Here is a 19,856-nt window from a genome sequence, read left to right as displayed (position 1 = left end):
TAATTTGAATATTTTTTGTTTAAATATGCAATCTTATTTATGAGATAAAAATTATTTATTTATTTAATTACGCATTGCACGTGTTCAACTCCAAAAACGCAAATTTGGAAATTTTCAATTCATATGATACGTCGATACTAAAGGTACCTACTACTAATGAAGGCAAAAGTAGTTGATAAAATGTGATGAAGTTTCCACTTAAAACATGACAACACTTACCCTCAGCATCCCTCCTAATTTGGGCCACTTTAGCCATTTTCTAAATACTGAGAGAATTATTTTACGCATACGAAAGTGAAAGCAGGGGATCGAATCTAATAAAGTCGGGGTGGAACCAACTCGAAAATTTCATCAATATCGAACTAACGTATCGATTGATTATATTCGAACACAAATCTTTTGAAAGACTCGGAAACGGAACCAAATTGTTCCTAAGTTGCGATGATATACGACTGCAGTGTGGTATAAAATTGAATTTAATTACTTTATATGAAATGAGAACATAAACTAAAAGATACTATCTACAAGTTATATTTACAAACTGAAATATACACTGGTCTCATAGAGTGTCCTCCGACAACTCTTTTCCATTTATCTTCTTGACTCTAGAGGCAGAATGAGAATACTTCTTATCTCTACCATACTGATTATTTGTTTAGAATGTCTGAATGAGGGAGAATGATAGGTACTTGTAGGTGGAATGTCTAAATAAGTGGTTGGTTGTGACAAAAGCAATCGACAGACAAAATGCTTCCTCTAGAAACAGTATATTTATGTGATAGTTTAAGTGAACATTCCCCTGGTACGATCACGCTGAAATAGAAGCATCCGCGCTTCCGGGACGGGATTAAGCAATTTTATCTCCATCAGAAATGAGCAAACCTCTTGGAAAGGAAGTCAAAGGTAAATGGCAATTGTTGTGGAATGAAATCCCAATGAGTAAATTAAAAATTATTCAAAAGGATGTCAAGGCATGGGGTACCTCCAGTTGCAAATGCCGTAGAAAGAAGGTTGTACTGACCAGGCTGAGAATAGGTCACACGAGGCTCACCCACTCCTATCTTATTTCAAAAGAAACGCCTCCGAACTGCCACTATTGCAACAACAACGCCCATATTTCACCCACACCTCAATAGCTTAGGACTAAACCCAGATATTTCAAAAACCCTCGGAGACTATGATACAACAATAGAATTAGTGTTTCAGTTTCTAAAATCTGTCTAAAAAAACATTTATTGACAAAAAAAAATAAATAAAAGTTCGGAGGCATTTATTTTTGAAATAAGATAGGGGTGGGTGAGCCTCGTGTGACCTATTCTCAGCCTGGTCAGTACAACCTTCTTTCTACGGCATTTGCGACTGGAGGTACCCTATGGCTTGACATCCTTTTGAATAATTTTTAATTTGAAATCGATACAACTCTCACAAAATTTTACATGCTCACTTGAAACTGTCTTGTAGCCAAAGAAATGCAAAATTATTAAATAATAAAATTCACAATATGACCAATATTTTCCAAAACCACCTAAAGTCAGTTCAAATAATAAGATTTGAGTTGTTGTTGGAAATACACCGCTCTATTATTGTATTCTTGAGGAAAGTCGTAGGAGTGCACTCAACATATATTCAAGTGATTTAAAATTATTGTTTCGAAGTTTTTTTTTATACGCAAGGGATTTTCATCGAGTGCTCTTTATCTAAAAGAATATTTATTGGAGAGGATTAAACTTCTGATTTCTTGAAGAGCAACCTGTTGGATTATTGGAATCCATATCTTAATCATCTATAGGAAGGATTTATGAATGATATAGGGATTTCAGATAACTAATCTTTGACAAATAATTTTCCCATGTCATTCTTTAATTTTCCTCAAAATTTGAACTCTAACATAACCCTTTATTCAGTAAAAAAAATACACCAAAAGATATACGAGTAATATCGTGCTGTAAGAAACCTGAAATATGTAAAATTATCTAAAAAAAAACCCATTCCTATAAAAATCAATTTTATTATTTAATTTATAATATTAATACATGTAAAGCTTATGTTGTTGAATCAGCGTATTAATACTCACAACTAAAACAGACGGAATAATGAAGGGCTCGAGGCAAGGTGAGAATCTAAGTTAGTAAAAATAATAATAAATGTTTTTTTCATAGTTACCCATGACCATTAAATAATATTTTTTCAAAAATATTTGTAACTTGTGTTTACTTGTTTTGTTTTTTTTTATGCTGAACTCTTCACTGTTTGGAATAATTTGTAAATTTCATTTTATGCTGTTAAAATCCAAATCATCTAATTTTAGCCAAAAAGTGCTATGAATGAAATTTTATAAAACCAAAATAGTACTATTGAATCCGGGAAGAATAAAACATGCATTTTTGTGCAAAATATTTTTCGATAGTTCATGATTTGCATATTGTTTAAAACTTATTGCAGCACAGGAAAAAAATCTGAATTAAAAAGGAAATTTTTTTCTACATTTGATTTTTCAACAGTCCTGTTGCCATGCAGGGATTTCAGTTAGTCTTCAGCTCCTCTGGCAGATGCTACCGAGGCCCGAGCTATCTTCTATTAGGCCTATTTCTACAGGAGTATCTCAAGGTTCAGATCACTCCTCTACTCTGCATTGTTAATATTACTACAACTGTATCGTTTAGTAGAGGAGTATTGTTACTATTGTTAAAACCCCCAAAATGATACTTCATGCAGAAAAATGCGGCAAATGTTTGCAGTAACCTCAAAAAATTCATTTTGGTACAATAAAATGACCTTTCTAAGATAGAATTTCTTTTGAGGTTTGGAATTTCTTTAAACCCAATTTAAAGCTAAGGAGAAAAATAAATAAATACACCAAAATCCTATCTATATTGTTCAGTCAAATAGTAGTTCCAGTGTAATTAGTTTTAATTACATACTATGTACTTTTTGAGGTGCTGAACACAAACCTGAAGTTATGGAAAAAACTTATAATTATTTTTGTTTGTACTGAATTATAAATTTGATTTAAATATTTATGAGAAGCAGGAAAATAGATCCTGGATGGTGCAAGGTCAGGAAAACCACAAAAAAGAAGACTTGTTTCTAAATAGCTTTTTCATACCCATTTCCTTCACTCCAAAATAGGCATGTAGTTGTTTTGCGAATTTATATTTATTAATATCACAAACAATTATTATACTTATGATTTAATTATATAAATAAATCTATTTTCTCTTCCAGTAAAGCCAAGATTACCATCGCTCAATAATCTGCAGTCGGATAATTTTTAGAATAAAAAAAAAGATGCTGTCATGATCATATTAGAGTAAAATCTCGGGATTGTGGAAAGACTTGATGAAGCTCAACAAACCATTTCAGACACCGATGAAATGCCTGTCAGATGGAAAAGAGAATATTAGATGGTTAATGTGAGAGGTATATTGTTTTGTACCTCATAGACAGTCAGTTTAGTCTCAAAAGACACCCATAACTATATACAATGCTATAAATTAAAAAAAATTAAGATAAAATAAATAGATTAAAATAATAATTCTTAATAAAAGATAAAAGTAAAGTTAATAACAAAAAAAATGACATTTATGGATCTAACAAAATAAATAATTGACTTCTAATGGGAAAAAAGAGACAGTGAATTTAAGAAAAGGATGAAGAGAGAAAAAAATTAAGATTTAATAAAATTTTAGAGCCACTGTTATTGTAATAACAGAACTGATAAATATAGAATTTATAACAGGATGTCCTGCAGCAGCCTGGGCATCAGTCTTCAGATTGTAGCTGCGTTTCCCAAGTTGTAGGTTACTAGGAGTGGAACTTCATGAGCCTTTTTTTGATGTAATCCTCTATTGTCTATATTTGTAATTCCCAATGTAATTAGCTATACATTAGCAGTGGCCAGAGAATGGTTTTAAAAATGAGAATAGTTGTTTTTGCTTTTAATTTGGATTTTCTGTTTAGGATAGGATACAACATTGCTAACTTTGAGTAGATTTGAGTTAGTTTGATGTTGATATGGTGGCTCCAGGTTAGGCGGCGATCGAGGTGAATTCCTAGGTATCTTACTGTTTCATTGGCAGGATTCCAAACCAAAATTGATTTTGAGTAAGGGAATGTTGCGTTATGGTGTGACATTTGAGGACCGATACGTTTAGAGCCATTGAAACCAAACAAAAGGCTGAATTCGGGAAGGTAATGCCTGTCACCAATTGGATGATTTAGAGACAGGACTCCAAGAAAGGAAGCCTGCGATATAAGATTCAATAGGAAGGACATTGTTTCATGACGATGTCAGGCCACTACTGCATAGGGGCTCTTCAAAAACTCTCAGAGCTAGATTGGGAAACTCTGTTGCACCCCCAACTTTTAATGGGATATACCAAACTCCATCACTCGGCTCATTCGGATTTTTTGGGAATCGAATGTTCCAAAATTAATTCATCTACTATTGATATTGAGTACATTTTTTATGAAATGTTACTTTAAAAAAAAATATTTCTCGGGAACTATTGAACGTTAATAGCTTTATGAGAGCTTATATTTTAGCAAATTCACTCTCCTTCAAATCATATTCTGCTAGCATGATTTAAAGAAGGGTGTTATGATCTGTATGCAGGTAGTATGATCAGACCTACTAAAGATTTGTGATATCAAAGTTTATATGAGATAAAGTCGATTATTTTGCACGGATTCCCGGACTACTAGCAGAAGTATCTGATTTTCATACTTCATTTATTTATTTATTATTGTTTTGGCTAGAGTAAACTTCTGACACACACTTAACATTTGCTTATTATTTAACTTTAATTCATTACTCCATTGTTTCATTTTTTACATTCTCATGTTGACGTGTACTACGTAAACACATATTTTATTGTATTTACAGCCTGTTAATATTTCAATGAAAAGATTAACATAAATATTGAAAACTAACAGAAAATAACTAGTGCCTCTACTCCGTAAACTTAGCCTTGAAAAAGTTTTGTTTGAATTTTACTAATTTTAAAAATTATCAATTTATTAGAAATGTTTATTTTCTTTTAATTGTTATATACACACATATATTGCGTGATTAATACTTCTTTTGTTAATAACTTATTTATCGTTATTTACAACTAGATACAAATATATACAACAAGTAAATTTGCTGTAAGTGACATAGTGACATGATACAAACATGTGGAGAATCTACCCACTGATAGAACTCCAATAACATTTCTAGAGGAGAAGATCTCGAGGCCATCTTCTTTTCAGACCCCTAGGAGGATTATTAGGTAATGAAGGAGAAGGCATGTTAGAAACAAGATTTGGGTGGTTGAGAAGTTTATAATGGAAGGAATGGTATCTGGTTCAGGCGAAATCGGCAACATATGGAACATTGAGGTCCTGATGGATGACTTGATTTGTGACAAAGTAAGGAGCATTAAGGATTTTACGAAGGATTTTGAACTGTAAGGATTGGATTCGGGAGGAATTTGATGGCTTAGTGGAGCCCCAAAGCTCAACTGCGGATGTCCTGATAGGCCTTATAATAGTCATGTAGATCAGTCTGTTGTAATGGATTGGCAATTTAGACCGTTTGTCTAGTAAATGTTGTAATAGTCGTGATTAATACTAAATTTTAAAAAAAATGGCAGTTATTTATATAAATATTTTAATTAATCTTTATATATTTTAACATACTTAAATACGAGCTATGTGGGGAAGCATCAGGCTCTTAAAGATTGGACGTCTGGACTGGGCTGGACACTCGGTACCTCAAAACGAATCTTGGAAGGGAACAAACCTCTACCTTAACTAGTAACTTGAGGTAGGGGACGACCGAAACTCCAATAGATAGACTTAGTGGCACTTAATACCAAAAACTGCAGGGAGTAAGAATCCGGAGAGAGGCGGCACGGGGCTGGAGAAAACTTTAGGAGGACAAAAAAAAAAATAATAATTAACAAAATTGGAAACATAATCAATAGAATGAAAGAAATAAAACTAGAAAAAAAATATTCAATTCAATTCTTTTGCATCAAGCTTTACACAATCAACATCTTTATGGATTTCTCCCTGACGAATATTTGGACTTTCTACTTGTAGAATGGTCGTAAGTGGACATCTTAAAAGCTTCGCCTGCCTTCATTCAATTTTTATAACCATTCTACTTCTAGAATTATTTTATTTTGTCAAATTCTCAAACAAACTCGAAGAAGTATTATTTCACTTTTTTAAAAATTTTTTGAGATAAATCACTTCCATTTTTGAATGAATTATTTATTATTTATTCATGATATTGTACAAGGTTTCGGGACCACTGTCTCATATTCATGCACTATAAAAACCTCTTGATTTCATATGGGAAATCATGTCAACCATTTGTGCATCTTTACTTCTCTCTTGAATAAATAGATCCATTCAAAAATGGAAGTGATTAACCTCAAAAAATTTTAAAAGAATTGACTCACCAGATTTCCTAGAGATATAATCCAGATATTATTTCACGTTTGGTAACACGTAACTTGTAGCTTTAGTTTGAAATGCAAACTATTATAGTCAGAGACTATTAAAATATATAAACTAGACATTTTTATTGAACTACGATTTAGTAATGATAGGTGTATTTCATTTTTTTTTTTCGTGTGTTTATGATTTACTTTATTATTTGAATCAGTTGATTGGGATATACACAGACGACGTCAATATATTATTTCTTTTTAGGAACGAGCACTGACTCGAGTACTTAATATTGGACCGATCCGAAATGAAGCCTGTTGATTTCCAACAATTTATATTCGTGAATACCAATCACTTTCTATTCAGTAACCTCTGTACGGGTTTCTGTTTTCCCTCTTGTCAGATTTGATAACAGCTTGTTTTGAATCTTTTAGTTTACTTGATTTGGGCTGGTTTCAGTTTCTTGGAAAGGGTATTCATCGCGTTCGTTATCAACCGGAAAAGAGAACTTCATTTGATAAGAGAAATATTTTTTTTATTCGTTCTGATCGACCGACAACAGTATTGACCAGATGTGGTCAGATCCACGCTAGATCCTCGGGGTTATTCCCAAGAGATCTCTTCGTCTAACTAAGAGTCTGTTTGTGCCCATATGGAATCCGCAAAACTGTACTACCGCACATGCAGTTGTTGGAGGGAGAAAAGGTTTCATAAGTCTTCTTCATATAATCCATACATTTTCTTACATCATTCCTCCAGTTTGCAAACTGGAGTTAGCAACAAAAAAACAAGAATTGGCAGAATAAGATAGTCATAATTAATTATATGAAATATAAATAGTTTTACTAAAAACCATCATAATAAAACGTTGTTGGCCGAACGTTTTTTACAAAAAAAGAAACGTTCGGCTAACAGAAACTTTGAAAAAAAATTTTTAATAACCAAAAGAGGAGTTCGGCACATTGACGTAGAAACAGCCGAGGAACCAAGTGCGTATCCAGGATCAAAACTGAGAGGGCGGAGGGCAAGCCATAGTCGTTCGGAATGAGACATTTCAGCATGGACAATGCGAATGAAATTAAAATTATAAAAATATATATATATAATTATAGCTGTGCCATATTAGTTATTACAATTGTTTGTTGGAAAAAACAGTTTTTGTTAAATTAACAATTTTATGTTAGTTCTGGGTTAGTTTTTGGTACGCCCATGCGAGGACCTTTAATTATTAATTATTAATATTATTTGTTGGCACTACACTGCCTATAGGAACCTGGGCCTCTATTGCAATCTTCTTTAATTCTCTCCTATCATAGGTAAATATTCAATCCTGATTCCCATCTTTTTCCAAATTTTTTCACCTTTTCCAGCAACCTCAAGTGTAGTCTACATCCACCTAGGCCCTGTTTCATAATACAGTACAAACTAATACTATTAGTCTTGTAGATTTACCTTAATTCAATTACACAGACTTGTAGAACAGTAACTTGTATTTTTTAACTCCGGTAATATCACTAATAGTCATCCCTATGATGAAAAAAATAAGTATTAGTATTATTACCACACTAGTTTCTTCACTTGTACTATGAAGTAATGCTATTAGCTTTCATTATGAAACAGGGCCTAGATCGGTCTTCCTATCGGCGTTTTAGACTTGATTACTCATTTAGGGACATATGACCACGATTAATAACTAACCAATGATGCAATAAGTTGTCAGCGCCGTGAACTTCCAGAATCCTGCTTTTCCCTTCACAAGGAGATTGACAAAATCGACTCGGACCTCCCCAGGCTGAATGAAAATATTTTAAATAGGAATGGCTGCGTTAAAGATGTTATTTTACTTTAATACGGTTTCATTATTATAATTTTTTTTAAACTTATCATTTAGTTATCAATTAATTTATATATTACTGTAAATATGATGTGAATGAGTTCTCTTGGCTTTATTGATAATTTCTGAAAGTATATGACATAATGTAATGCTACACAATAAAAACAAAAATAACACAATACTTATTTTTTTTCTCGAATTATCTCGAAGAGTAGGTCATTGGTACTACGGCCTCATATATGTTATATCTATGTATAGTGTTCTACATGATAGCCTACAGGTTTGGTCAGCTTGAAATAAAAAGCTAAATTCAATGTTTTTTTTTAATAGAATCTTACAAGATTAATGTCTATGGAAATCATGCCTCTGTATAATTAGACATGAGAGAGTACTTAGGAGGGTATTTCCATCCGAGTGATAGAATGATAGATCAGGCCTTGGTCGGGGAAAACCTGAGCGACCTTATTCCGTCCAATCACGTGGTAACAAGGGTAGGTAGTAATATGTGTCAGGTCGTAATTGAGCTGGCAATAAACCTTTCTTCAATTAAAAGCTACTGTTTATTCTCCGAGACTCAACAAAGATTAAACGCAAAAAAAAAACTGAAGTATTCTCTAAACAAACACTCAAAGCAGAAGCTTATCAGAATTATTGTACTATTTCGAGTTTCAGAATTCACCTACGGGGTTTCATCGGACCTTGAAATTCCTAACTTATCCAATGCTAATTTCTAACGGCTCCAAAACATATATAATATAAAATATCTGAATATTGAACTTATTAAGGACAGGTCTGGAGTCAATAAAAATCCTTCCAATACAAATTAAGAAATTTATGTGTTTATTACACATTTTAATTCACAGATTATTCCTCATCCGTTCCTCTTCCCTATGGAATTCTATTCCCTCCTTTATTCGTTGTTCTAATACCCTTCCAATCTTCAAATCCCGTTCAAACTACCTTCTGTCCAACCAATTCCGGAAGAATAACAATTGAAAGTTTCAAAAAAGCTTTATATATTTTCTGTCTTAGATTTTCGTTTATAATTGTAAATATGTACACTAGCAGAAATTATCTCTTTTCATTTATTATTTTTTAGTTTAGTTGTATTTGATTTTTTATTTATTTTTTTTTTATTTACTATCTGAAGTCACCTTAAGTTTTATGATATGACAAGAGGTTTTATTTTATTTGTTTTATCATTACTTTATATATTCTGTTAATTATTGTTGTTTATTTGTATCTTTTTAAATTTATTATATTATTTTATTTTATAACATCTTGTAATTTCATCTCTATTTTGTAATTTACTCTAATTATTCTGTATATTAATCTAACTAACTGCGTCCAAGACGAATACAGAACTAACACGCTCTCCCTTATTGTTTTATGAGAATTGCTGGCTAAAAAAAATCAGTTAATACATAATGCTGTTTTTTTAATAGTGGCACTATTCAATATCAGGTTTAAGAATTAATGAGAATCAATTGATATGGATTTTTTTTTTAATTTTTACATTTTAGTTTTATGATTCTTTAATGATTTTTTTGATTATTTTACCTTGTCTAGTTTAATGCTCAATTTATTTACGGAAATAAGAAGGATGGTTCACTATTAGGGTTATATATTGTCATAAAACGTCCTATAGTTACATCTTAGATTTATTTTAATATTGAGGATAAGGCACATTTTTTAGATAAAATACCGTTTTACAATAACAAAATTATTCATTTTTAAAAATCCCTTTAATTGATTTCTTGGCAATCTATAATTCAGTTTACGTAATAATTGTAACTCAATATACCGTAATTTAAATTACAGCTATTAAATATCGTCAAAAAGTTTAAACCAGAGGCATAGACCGGGAACAAGGAAAGAATCGTTTCTTTATACAATCAGCTTAGAGAAAATAATCGACCTTGTGAAAACATTACAGTTCTTGGTCACTTAATTTCCGCGGAGTTCGTTAACAATTGAATTTCATAACATGAAAAATTATACTTTGCGTGGAGAATAATGAGATGGATAATTCTAACGAATGATGAATCCGTGGACCATGGTGCAATTAATAAATTATGCATGGGAAAACTGTGATAAATACATAATATAATATTATTCAATTATAACAGTTGAGATTGGGGACAAATAAATAATAAGAAGAAAGGTGTAAATAGACAACATTTGTTCCAATAAAAAATTCTATTATATATTCTATTCCTTTAAATGAGGATCATAGTATGAAATATATAAATGGTATAATTAATTACATTATAAGTCTATAATCAATATTAAGTATTTTTTTAAACCTGGAAAATTTATATACATACAAAACTCGGTTCAAATTGAATTCGAACAATCAATTACCTGGCAGGCTTGTGTAGAGTACAGTTTTTAGAATGGAGTAACCACGGTACGCATACTCCCGTCAGTTTGATTATTGTCAAATCTCCTGTTGGAACAACCCCATTGACTTACTATTACGGTAGTAATGACAAATATTTGTTAACTGATTATATTAGATTTATTGTTTATTTGTTTTGACATCCTTTTGTATACTGTGAATAGGACAGAAAGGAAGAATACTGGAGATCAACTCATCCTAGTCCGAGTGATATTCTGTGATTTCGGTTTAAATTTAGAAGCAATTTTCCCAGCCAGGGTTTCGAAGCTTCACCCAGTGCGTAATGCGTTCATAGGTTAATGCAGCTGAAATGTTTCAGAACAAGTTTAGCTAAGATGCACCAGTGTTAGACACAAGAAATATTTAAAAAAATTTAGTATTACGATGTTATTGTACTTGAGTTTTCATTCCAGCGTGTTTCAGATTAGTAAATTTCCCTTAAATTTAATCAGCTTTAGATTTTTATCTAAGATAAACAATTATAATTTTTAACCTGAATAAATCTGACCTAAGTTTTTATACCAGCTAAACACCATCAATAGGAAGGGAGATGTACCCATAGTAAACCTGAATCATGATGAAATACATTTTATTAATGATTTTACGTTTTGATAAAAAGCCTTGTTTTCTTGTATCATTTTGATTCCATTTTTTTATAAATATAGTGAATCAAAAAAAATGTTTTTAAATATATTTATTTATTGACATCTACAACTGTATATAAAATACAACAAGCAAGTTTGAAGTAAGATCATAATAACTACCCCTCTAAAAACATTTTACAATATAAGGTCACAAGGCCATCTTCTTTTCAGGCGCCTAGGAGGATAGCCAGGAATAAAAGAGGGAGCTAGGTTAGAATCAAAATATAAAAGTTTAATAATACAATTTAGAAAAAAAAATTACTGGTTTCTTAAAACTCCAATCAATCACATTTGGTAAGTGTAATGCCTCCGGAAAAGTGAGCTTTTTGATGACCCTATCGTAAGAATCTTGTTTAAGTAGAAATTAAAACTTCTATAGTCAAAGAAATAGTTGCTACATCTAGAGAAAAGTATCTAAAGGTGCATTTCAAACAAAATGTATCCAACCAAAAGCTTTCAATCAAACTCTCCTCCTTACCTCATCAAGCTAAATACTACGCCCAACGTGGGGAATTTTCTTTTAGTGACAGTAATAACTAATCAAAAACCGCCTTTTTCGCTTAGATCTTTCTTAAAGAAACAATGAAGCATTAAAATGACGATAAATTCAAACTCTTCAGTCGTTTCAAAGCCTTATTTTATGTAATTTAAATCTCAAGTGCCGATGCATCTACACTACTATTACTTTTTCATTGATAGTAAACTGAAATTTAAGAGTCCTTGGTTGTATAAAATTAGTTTCTTCATTAAGAAAGTCGACTAAACGTGTAGTACGATATTTTTTAAAACGTTTAGCAGTTATCGAGTACTCTACGTTCGTTCTTATTTAATGGCATAAAACTTCACTGGCCTGAGTGAGCCTCGCATGACCTTTTTTCCACGACATTGGAACTCCAAGGCTTGACCTCATTTTTTATAATCTTTAGTGTATTTCTTGGGTTTTCATTTCACTTAGATTTCCATCCATCTTTAATTTCCTCATCGATGGGTTTGTTTTTTTCTTGTGAACTTGATATTGCAGTTCTCCGTCCCGGGAGCGAGAGTGTTTCTCTTCCAGCTCGATCGGCCTGTTCCATTTCCTATGATCCCCACGTTACTTGGAACCTATATAAATGTAACTAACATACTCAGGTTTGGAGGGTTGTTAGGTAGAAATGGATGCACGAAACTTTCAGGTTTTATAAATACAATCTAATGAATTTAACGAATCTGTAATTATTAGTATATAATTGTGGTTCAAAGACATATATACAGAAGTAAAGTGCTGTTGCTATTGCATTAATTTCGGCAGATAATATGTTACATAGTTTGGAGAGTTAAATTTTGCACGTTGAATGATTACGGCATGTTTTGAAGATAAGAAGTGTGGACATTATGTTTAAACCGTTTGATATTATCATATATCATTGTTTTTGCATGCAATTATCATTGTTTATGCGAAAACATACACGAAAAGAATTCTACAATGTTATTTTATTGGTATTGTTCTTCGATCTGTGGTTTTAGACCTTAAATTCATCATGACCGACTATTTAAAATAATCGTTTATTATTCAAAAGATTTCGAACTATTTGTCTTCAATGGGATATAAAATATTTTTGAAAATGAAATGAAATTTTTTCGTTAAGAAATGATTGTATATAACGTTCTGGTCCTGCCAAGTAGCAAAATCTTGTTTTAAGATCTTTATTTACATTCTAAACAGGAGTGGTGTGAATTGTTTGTTTTCACAGCTTTTTTTTTTTTAATACACTGCCATGTAAATTTGTAAAGCAAATATTTTATTAGATATGTTAATGGTATAGGTCGCGAAAAAATCTCAAATAAGTTCATTTTTGTAGCTTTGAAGATTTAGCCAACGATATTCATTCACTGAGCAGCAATGTTTCCTGGGATACCGCTTATCGATGAACGCGGTAGCGTTACAAACAAAAGAATCCACATGACCGTAAAGCGATAAACGCCACTTGACTATAATTTACAGACTTAGCAAGTAATTATTTTTGAATATCTTGATCTCCAAATAGTAAAACGTCTTGACTTGACGGCTTGAAGTTGTACACACACATACAAGAAGAGAATGTATCTAAATTTTCGTTTAGAATGTTCTGATACACTCTTGATATATAAAAATACCATATGTCAGATCATTGTTGTTGTTTTTGTTGGCATTTGCGGTTTTGATACTATTTTACTAACATTTATAAAATGAAATGAAATTGCATTTTTTTATTATTAGTGAAACGTAAAAACTTTAAGAAAAATAATGATGTTGCAGGTTGACTGTAAACTGTAGGACCATCTATAGACTGCACAATTAACTAAAACCAAAGGTATTTCTTCTTCTCATTGTGATATATTTACTAAGATAAATATATCACAATAAAAAGAAGGATAATAATATATCACTTTCTTATAATAATAATACTGGAAGATTATTGATTGACCGTGTGTAAAGGTGAAAGGAATATGGTCCGAGTGCGGTCAAAAAAATCAAATAGTAGAATATACTATCTTATTGAGCCAACGTTTCGCCCCACGTTGCAGGGCTTCGTCAGGGCTAAAAAAGATACAAACACATAGTTACAAAAGGAAAACAAAAATATAAGTGTAAAATAACAGGGGTATAAAATGTAAAAAAGTAAGATATAATAAGAAAAATTAAAGGTAGTAAATAGTAAATGTAAAGGGTAATAGTAACAGATAGATAAGAAAAGAAATATTAAAGAAAATACAAATAAAGAGTCGTTATTGTGGCCCAACTGCCGTCCCCACTCCTCCCAATACCAACGGTCATTTTTGTTTTGACTACCGTCAAAATAGGTATGCATTCTGTCTTATCATTTGATTTGTATTCTTTTTTCTTTTTACATCTCTTTATTTGTATTTTCTTTAATATTTCTTTTCTTATCTATCTGTTACTATTACCCTTTACATTTACTATTTACTACCTCTAATTTTTCTTATTATATCTTACTTTTTTACATTTTATACCCCTGTTATTTCACACTTATGTTTTTGTTTTCCTTTTGTAACTATGTGTTTGTATCTTTTTTAGCCCTTACGAAGCCCTGCAACGTGGGGCGAAACGTTGGCTCAATAAAATAGTATATTCTACTATTTGAGTTTTTTTTACCACACCCGGACCATATTCCTTTCATATAATAATAATAATATGAAGGATAATAAATTTATCTCTTCCTTAATTATACAAATCTTTTAAATTTTAAAGTAATCATATCCTTTACTCTTTTATTCTACCAAGAATAAAATCTATTCTACTTCTGCTAAAATTTAATAGGTTTGATTTCAATTCACTTTTAAATAGTTTATTTTACCTATTAATTTTAATTATTGTAACCTATTTCATATGTGAAAAAGTCTAATTTATTCTTTAACAGAATTAGTTGCGTGTAGCATGGACATGTTATTATTTTTTAAATGTTCACAGTAGCTGCCAAAAAAAAAAAAATGAACCCCCTAAAAATTTGAGGTTTTACAATAGTCTCAAGATAGGTAAAATCAAACATTGTCTCCGACTTTTACTTACTGTTTCAAGATGACAGCCAATTAGATTTCTCATATGGTCATGATTGAATGAATGAAAAAATAATTTTATTCTGGGTCATAGGTCCCCTAAGAATAAATACATGGTTCATACATTAAGATTTCTGTTTGGCAAGCTTTTACAAGTCTCCAATAAGTAAAATAAAATTACATTGGGATATTGGCTTAACTACTGTTTATAATGCTAATCAATATATGGCTGTTATATATCAATGTATCAATATATCAATGCGGAGGTATGGTCATACAATAATTTGCTTAAAAAGGCGGTTCTACAGGAGGGCATATATAAATCAATCGGTTGGGATCTGGTGTTTAATGAGTGGATGGATGAACGAAGAGTGCGGAGATCAATGATATGGGTAGGTTTTTTATTTTAAGAACTTGGAATAGGAAAACACCAAGGAGGTATTGCCTTCGGGAGATTGGATAGAGCCACTTCAACTCGGTATTCCAGCGGGAGACTTGTGAGCGCCTTGGAAACCCAAAGGTAAATTTAACAAAGCAATTCATAAGTCTCTTCAATCTCAACTCTAGTTCTGCAGATAGCCCTCCATAGACCAAGGAACCGTAGTCGAAGTGGAAGACTAGAATAGATAATAGCCACTGAGGGGTGTTTTGAGGAATGGAATTACGGAATCTTGTTTGAGTACAGTTATGGATTTGCGAAATATGATTATTCCAGAGGTTGGTCGAAGGTGACTTTTGTTGGAGGATAGAAGTGAATCAGTTTTTTTCCGTTTTTACGTTTAAAAAAATCCTTATTTTTTTAAGTCATCGCAATCTTAAATTAAACTGAAGACCCAAAGTGAAGCACCATTTGAAAAAATTGTTTTTTTTCGATTGCTTTGAATGTCCGTATCAATGTCTTACTGTTTTAAAATTTCACCCCTTTGAAAGAACAGTTGTGTGTCTCAGAGATAAATCACTATCTCCTCCGAAATATTACTCAAATGTATAGGGTGTTTTTTTAAGCCCGATAGAACTTGAAATTGTAAAAAATAACACAAAAAATTAAATTGTAATCAAAATTTTTTTTTTATTCGAAAGATCAATACGTGACATTAACATTTGAAAATTATTTCGGGCATATGGGCACCGCGGCTGTTCTTGACGAAGCGCATTCTGGACGTCCAATTTTGGGCCACTTTTTCGAGCACTGCTGGCCGTATGTCACGAATAACACGAACAATGCTGGCCTCCAAGGCGTCAATTGTTGCTGGTTTATCAGCATAAACCAGTGACTTCACGTAGCCCCACAGGAAATAATCGAGAGGTGTCAAATCGCACGACCATATGCGGCAATTTTGCTTATTAACAAACCCGTTAAGCCAAAAATGCGCCTCATCGCTGAACACAATTTTACAGAATGCGCTTAAACATATATAGTTTCACCTAAAAAATATTTACATTCATAATTTAAACAAAAATATTATATTTGAGGTTTTACTATGTTTACTGCAAAAGATAAATTGCCTATTTTTTGTTACTTCTAATAATATTCTCAAAACGACATTATATTCACTTATTGTAGTTTTCCTTTCACCGCCTCATTAATAAATAAACGAGTTTAAATAATAGAACATCTTGTAATAATTTGCTGCGGTCTTAACTTTAACTTCTGTTTTTATATATGTAATCTTGCCATTTATATAAATTGCATTGCAATAGAAGAGTAAATAAATAATAATAATAATAAATATAAGATAAAATAAATAACAATCAAATAAAATGAATAATAATAATGAGTACAAAATAAAATGAATAATAATCATGGTACAATAATAAATATACATCGTATGTGAACATAGAAGCTAAATAAATTAAAAGATAATAAAATAAATTATCTTGATCTTACTTATTTTCAATATTTACATTTTACTCAAGGAACCCCGAACCAAGGCTTAACATCCGAATGTGGATGGCAAGGCATGACTGCTGGATCACAGCACATCTCTCCCAGCCTTAGCTTCAGAAATAACTTTTATTTACATGTTTTATTATTTATAGTATCTATTTCATTTAATTAATGTAAATACTTTACAGAGATACAATTGTAAATCTAAATAAATAAATAAACAGGAAAGAAACATATATAAGTCTAGACTCTACGACTCTAGAGTTATAATCTTAGATAAACAAGAGTTCATTTTTCAAAGAAAGATTAAATTGTTGAGAGCTTAGAAGCATCCTCAAGAATATTTTTATTTTTATAATTTATCCTTATTAATATTTTTTCTCTAACAATTGGAAAGCACCATATTTTTTCCTTTTAATGCATATATATAAAAAAATTAAAAGTCAATAAAATGAGCTAAGTTAGAAAAATGAAATAACAAATTATTTTTTCGATAAGTCTCATTAGAACTATGTTGCTCATTTTAAAAAATAAAATAAAATAAATAAAAGTTAATAATACAAATTTAAATAAATATTTTAGATAGTAACCATTTTATGATATTTTTTCTAACATTATTATATCTAATGGGCCGCCCGTAGCTCAGTGGCTAAGACACAGTTTTAACGATATGATGGCTATTGGCGGTGTCGGTTTGAATCCGACTTGGGGCGTTGACTTTCTTCATCGAGTGACGGTCCCACAAAATGAAAACCATTGACCCCCAACCCATGTTTAGGGTAGTATAGGACTCCAATGGGATATATAGCACTCTAACATAATGTATTATTCACGAATTATTTCATTTATTTCCATTCCTGTATTAGTTGGGTATTGTTTTTGATTGTATAATTTTTTTTTATTCATAATCCCTATTATCATTTATTTATATTTTATTAATAAAAGAGTTGTATACTTACATGAAACTATAATACCATTGATAAGGAGGAACATATCATCTATATCCTTCTTCAACTCTACGAATTCCATCGTCTCGTTGTATGAGGTAGCCATGGTAATTTATTGTTGATTTAACTGTAACATACAACATTAGAAATCAACATTAGTTAATTTTTTCGTGCTCTTATCTACGAAACAGAGTAGATATAATTTATTAGATATAGTGAATTATATGACATCACTCATTGTCATGGAATAAAAGTTAATTTTTTTTTTTTTCTTAAATGTTATCTTTTAACATATGTCTACAGATATAAAGGTTGTACCACTGCACATTTTCGTCTCTTGGAATCTCTACAGTTTTTTTTTAATTTTAATTAGATTTTTTTACTGGGTCATAATAGTGTTATGTGATCTATCTTTTGAGGGTGTTTATTTCCTAAACTTTTCCAGCGATCCTAACTCTGGAACTGGATCTATCTAAATAACTGGAGTTTCCAGTGAGAATTAATTACCAGTCATCTTGTGTACGTACTTTGATAATAAATAAAATTATAAGACACATTCGTAACACTAGTCTTGAACGCCTAAATCATGAACAGAGGGCATGTTTTTTGTTTTTTTTTTGTTTATTAAGTCGAACAAAATCGGAAGAAAATATTTTTAGCATTAAATTTTCTATTTGAAACTGTTATCATAATTTGTGTTTACTCGACCCGCCAAGAAGGCTAAAATGGCAGTCATGATAGTGAAGACTAATTTAAAAAATGTCACGATTATGATGTAACTTATTGCACAAGCAACGGTAAGTATGTCCTATTAAATAATTTAAATTGATGGACACAGTAATATATTGTATATTGTAGGTATATATAATTTTTAAATATCAACGGACATTGTGCTTTATACTGAGCATTCATAAATATTTCAAGTTTGTTTGAAAAATAAAGTTTGATGTCTAATTAGGCGTTATTTTAATTTTTTGAAAACTGCAACTACTCAGGAAATGAATAATTAAATTGTTTTGAAGCGTAGAGATAAATTAATTCAGAGTTATAATATTTTGCAACATTCTATTTAAATAATAAAAAAAAGGAAATTCCCAGCGATTTGTACCAGCCACCTGGAGGAAAATGCAGCACCTGTTTTTAATATTCATTATTATATTCAGCTTCGATTTTTAATTTTTTGATGTATCTAGCTTCAATCCAAGTGTTAATAGCCATATTTACGTTTTAGAAATTTAACTATAATAATTAACTAAAGTACTAAAATTAAAAATCAATTAATTGCTACAAAAAATATAAAATACTTGCTGAAATACTTACTAAACAATTTAAGTCAAAATTGAAGTTTATTATTAAATTAAAAATATAAATATTTATTAAAGTTATAAATTATACAATGAAAGACTTAACAAAAATGAAAAATTACTACTAAAGTTTTCCAAAGATTGTTTTCATCTTTTACTTATAAATAGTATATCATCAGTATTGATCTATTCCATAATTTTAAAACTTGCTATTCTATTTCACATCAATATATTCCTGTACAATATAATAGCCTCAGATTATGTTACGGCAATATTTTAAAAAAATGTTAGAGAACTTAAAAATTATTGCACAGATTAAATAAAAATGCTCGTATGTCTAAATTAGTCTAAGTAAATGAGCCCGAGGGTGTAACGACAGAGGTTAGGTCGCTCCTCTAATAATTTCGAAACCTAATACCTCTCTGGAAAATGGATGAAGTCCCTGTAGTCACTCCCTCATGGGGGGATTTAACATTCTAATAATGTTATGTCATAAGGCTTTATTATATATTTTATGACGATTTATATTTATAGATTAAATTAATAAGAGTTACCTTTAACATAGCTAATCTCGCTATAAGTTACATAAGTTATCTCGCTGGTAAAAGTATGCAACCATCATTTCATTATCTTGCAAATTATATTAGTAGGGAGAATAAGCCGATTCTGGCACAGTAAATGAGCCTTTTTGGACTTTGGACCCTAGCCTCGAACCAGCCTTAACCACGTGTCCTTGGACTTTGGACTCTAGCCTCGAACCAGCCTTAACCACGTGTCCTTGAACTTTGGACCCTAGCTTTGACCCTACTACTGGTCACGTGATCTACCGGGGGGGGGGTTGAATTTAAATTTTTACTTCG

The 19,856-nt window shown here is 31.1% G+C and overlaps 1 protein-coding gene across 1 annotated transcript in view; it reads right to left on the bottom strand.

The window, feature by feature from the left end:
* Positions 1 to 17,840, bottom strand: part of LOC106689127 (putative ammonium transporter 1) — a 47,793-nt gene extending 29,953 nt beyond the window's left edge. Inside the window, exon 1 of the mRNA XM_014433934.2 lies at positions 17,705 to 17,840. Within this exon, the coding sequence (XP_014289420.1) occupies positions 17,705 to 17,798 (94 nt within the window). The 5' untranslated portion in view covers positions 17,799 to 17,840. The remainder of the gene's footprint in view (positions 1 to 17,704) is intronic.
* Between the last annotated feature and the right edge of the window lie 2,016 nt (positions 17,841 to 19,856).

The sequence above is a fragment of the Halyomorpha halys genome, unplaced genomic scaffold (assembly GCF_000696795.3).
Source record: "Halyomorpha halys isolate HHAL.00 unplaced genomic scaffold, Hhal_1.1 Scaffold1282.1, whole genome shotgun sequence".
NCBI classification, from domain to species: Eukaryota; Metazoa; Arthropoda; class Insecta; order Hemiptera; family Pentatomidae; genus Halyomorpha; species Halyomorpha halys.
Note: the sequence above shows the minus strand (reverse complement) of the source record. Positions and strands in the feature narration are given on the sequence as shown.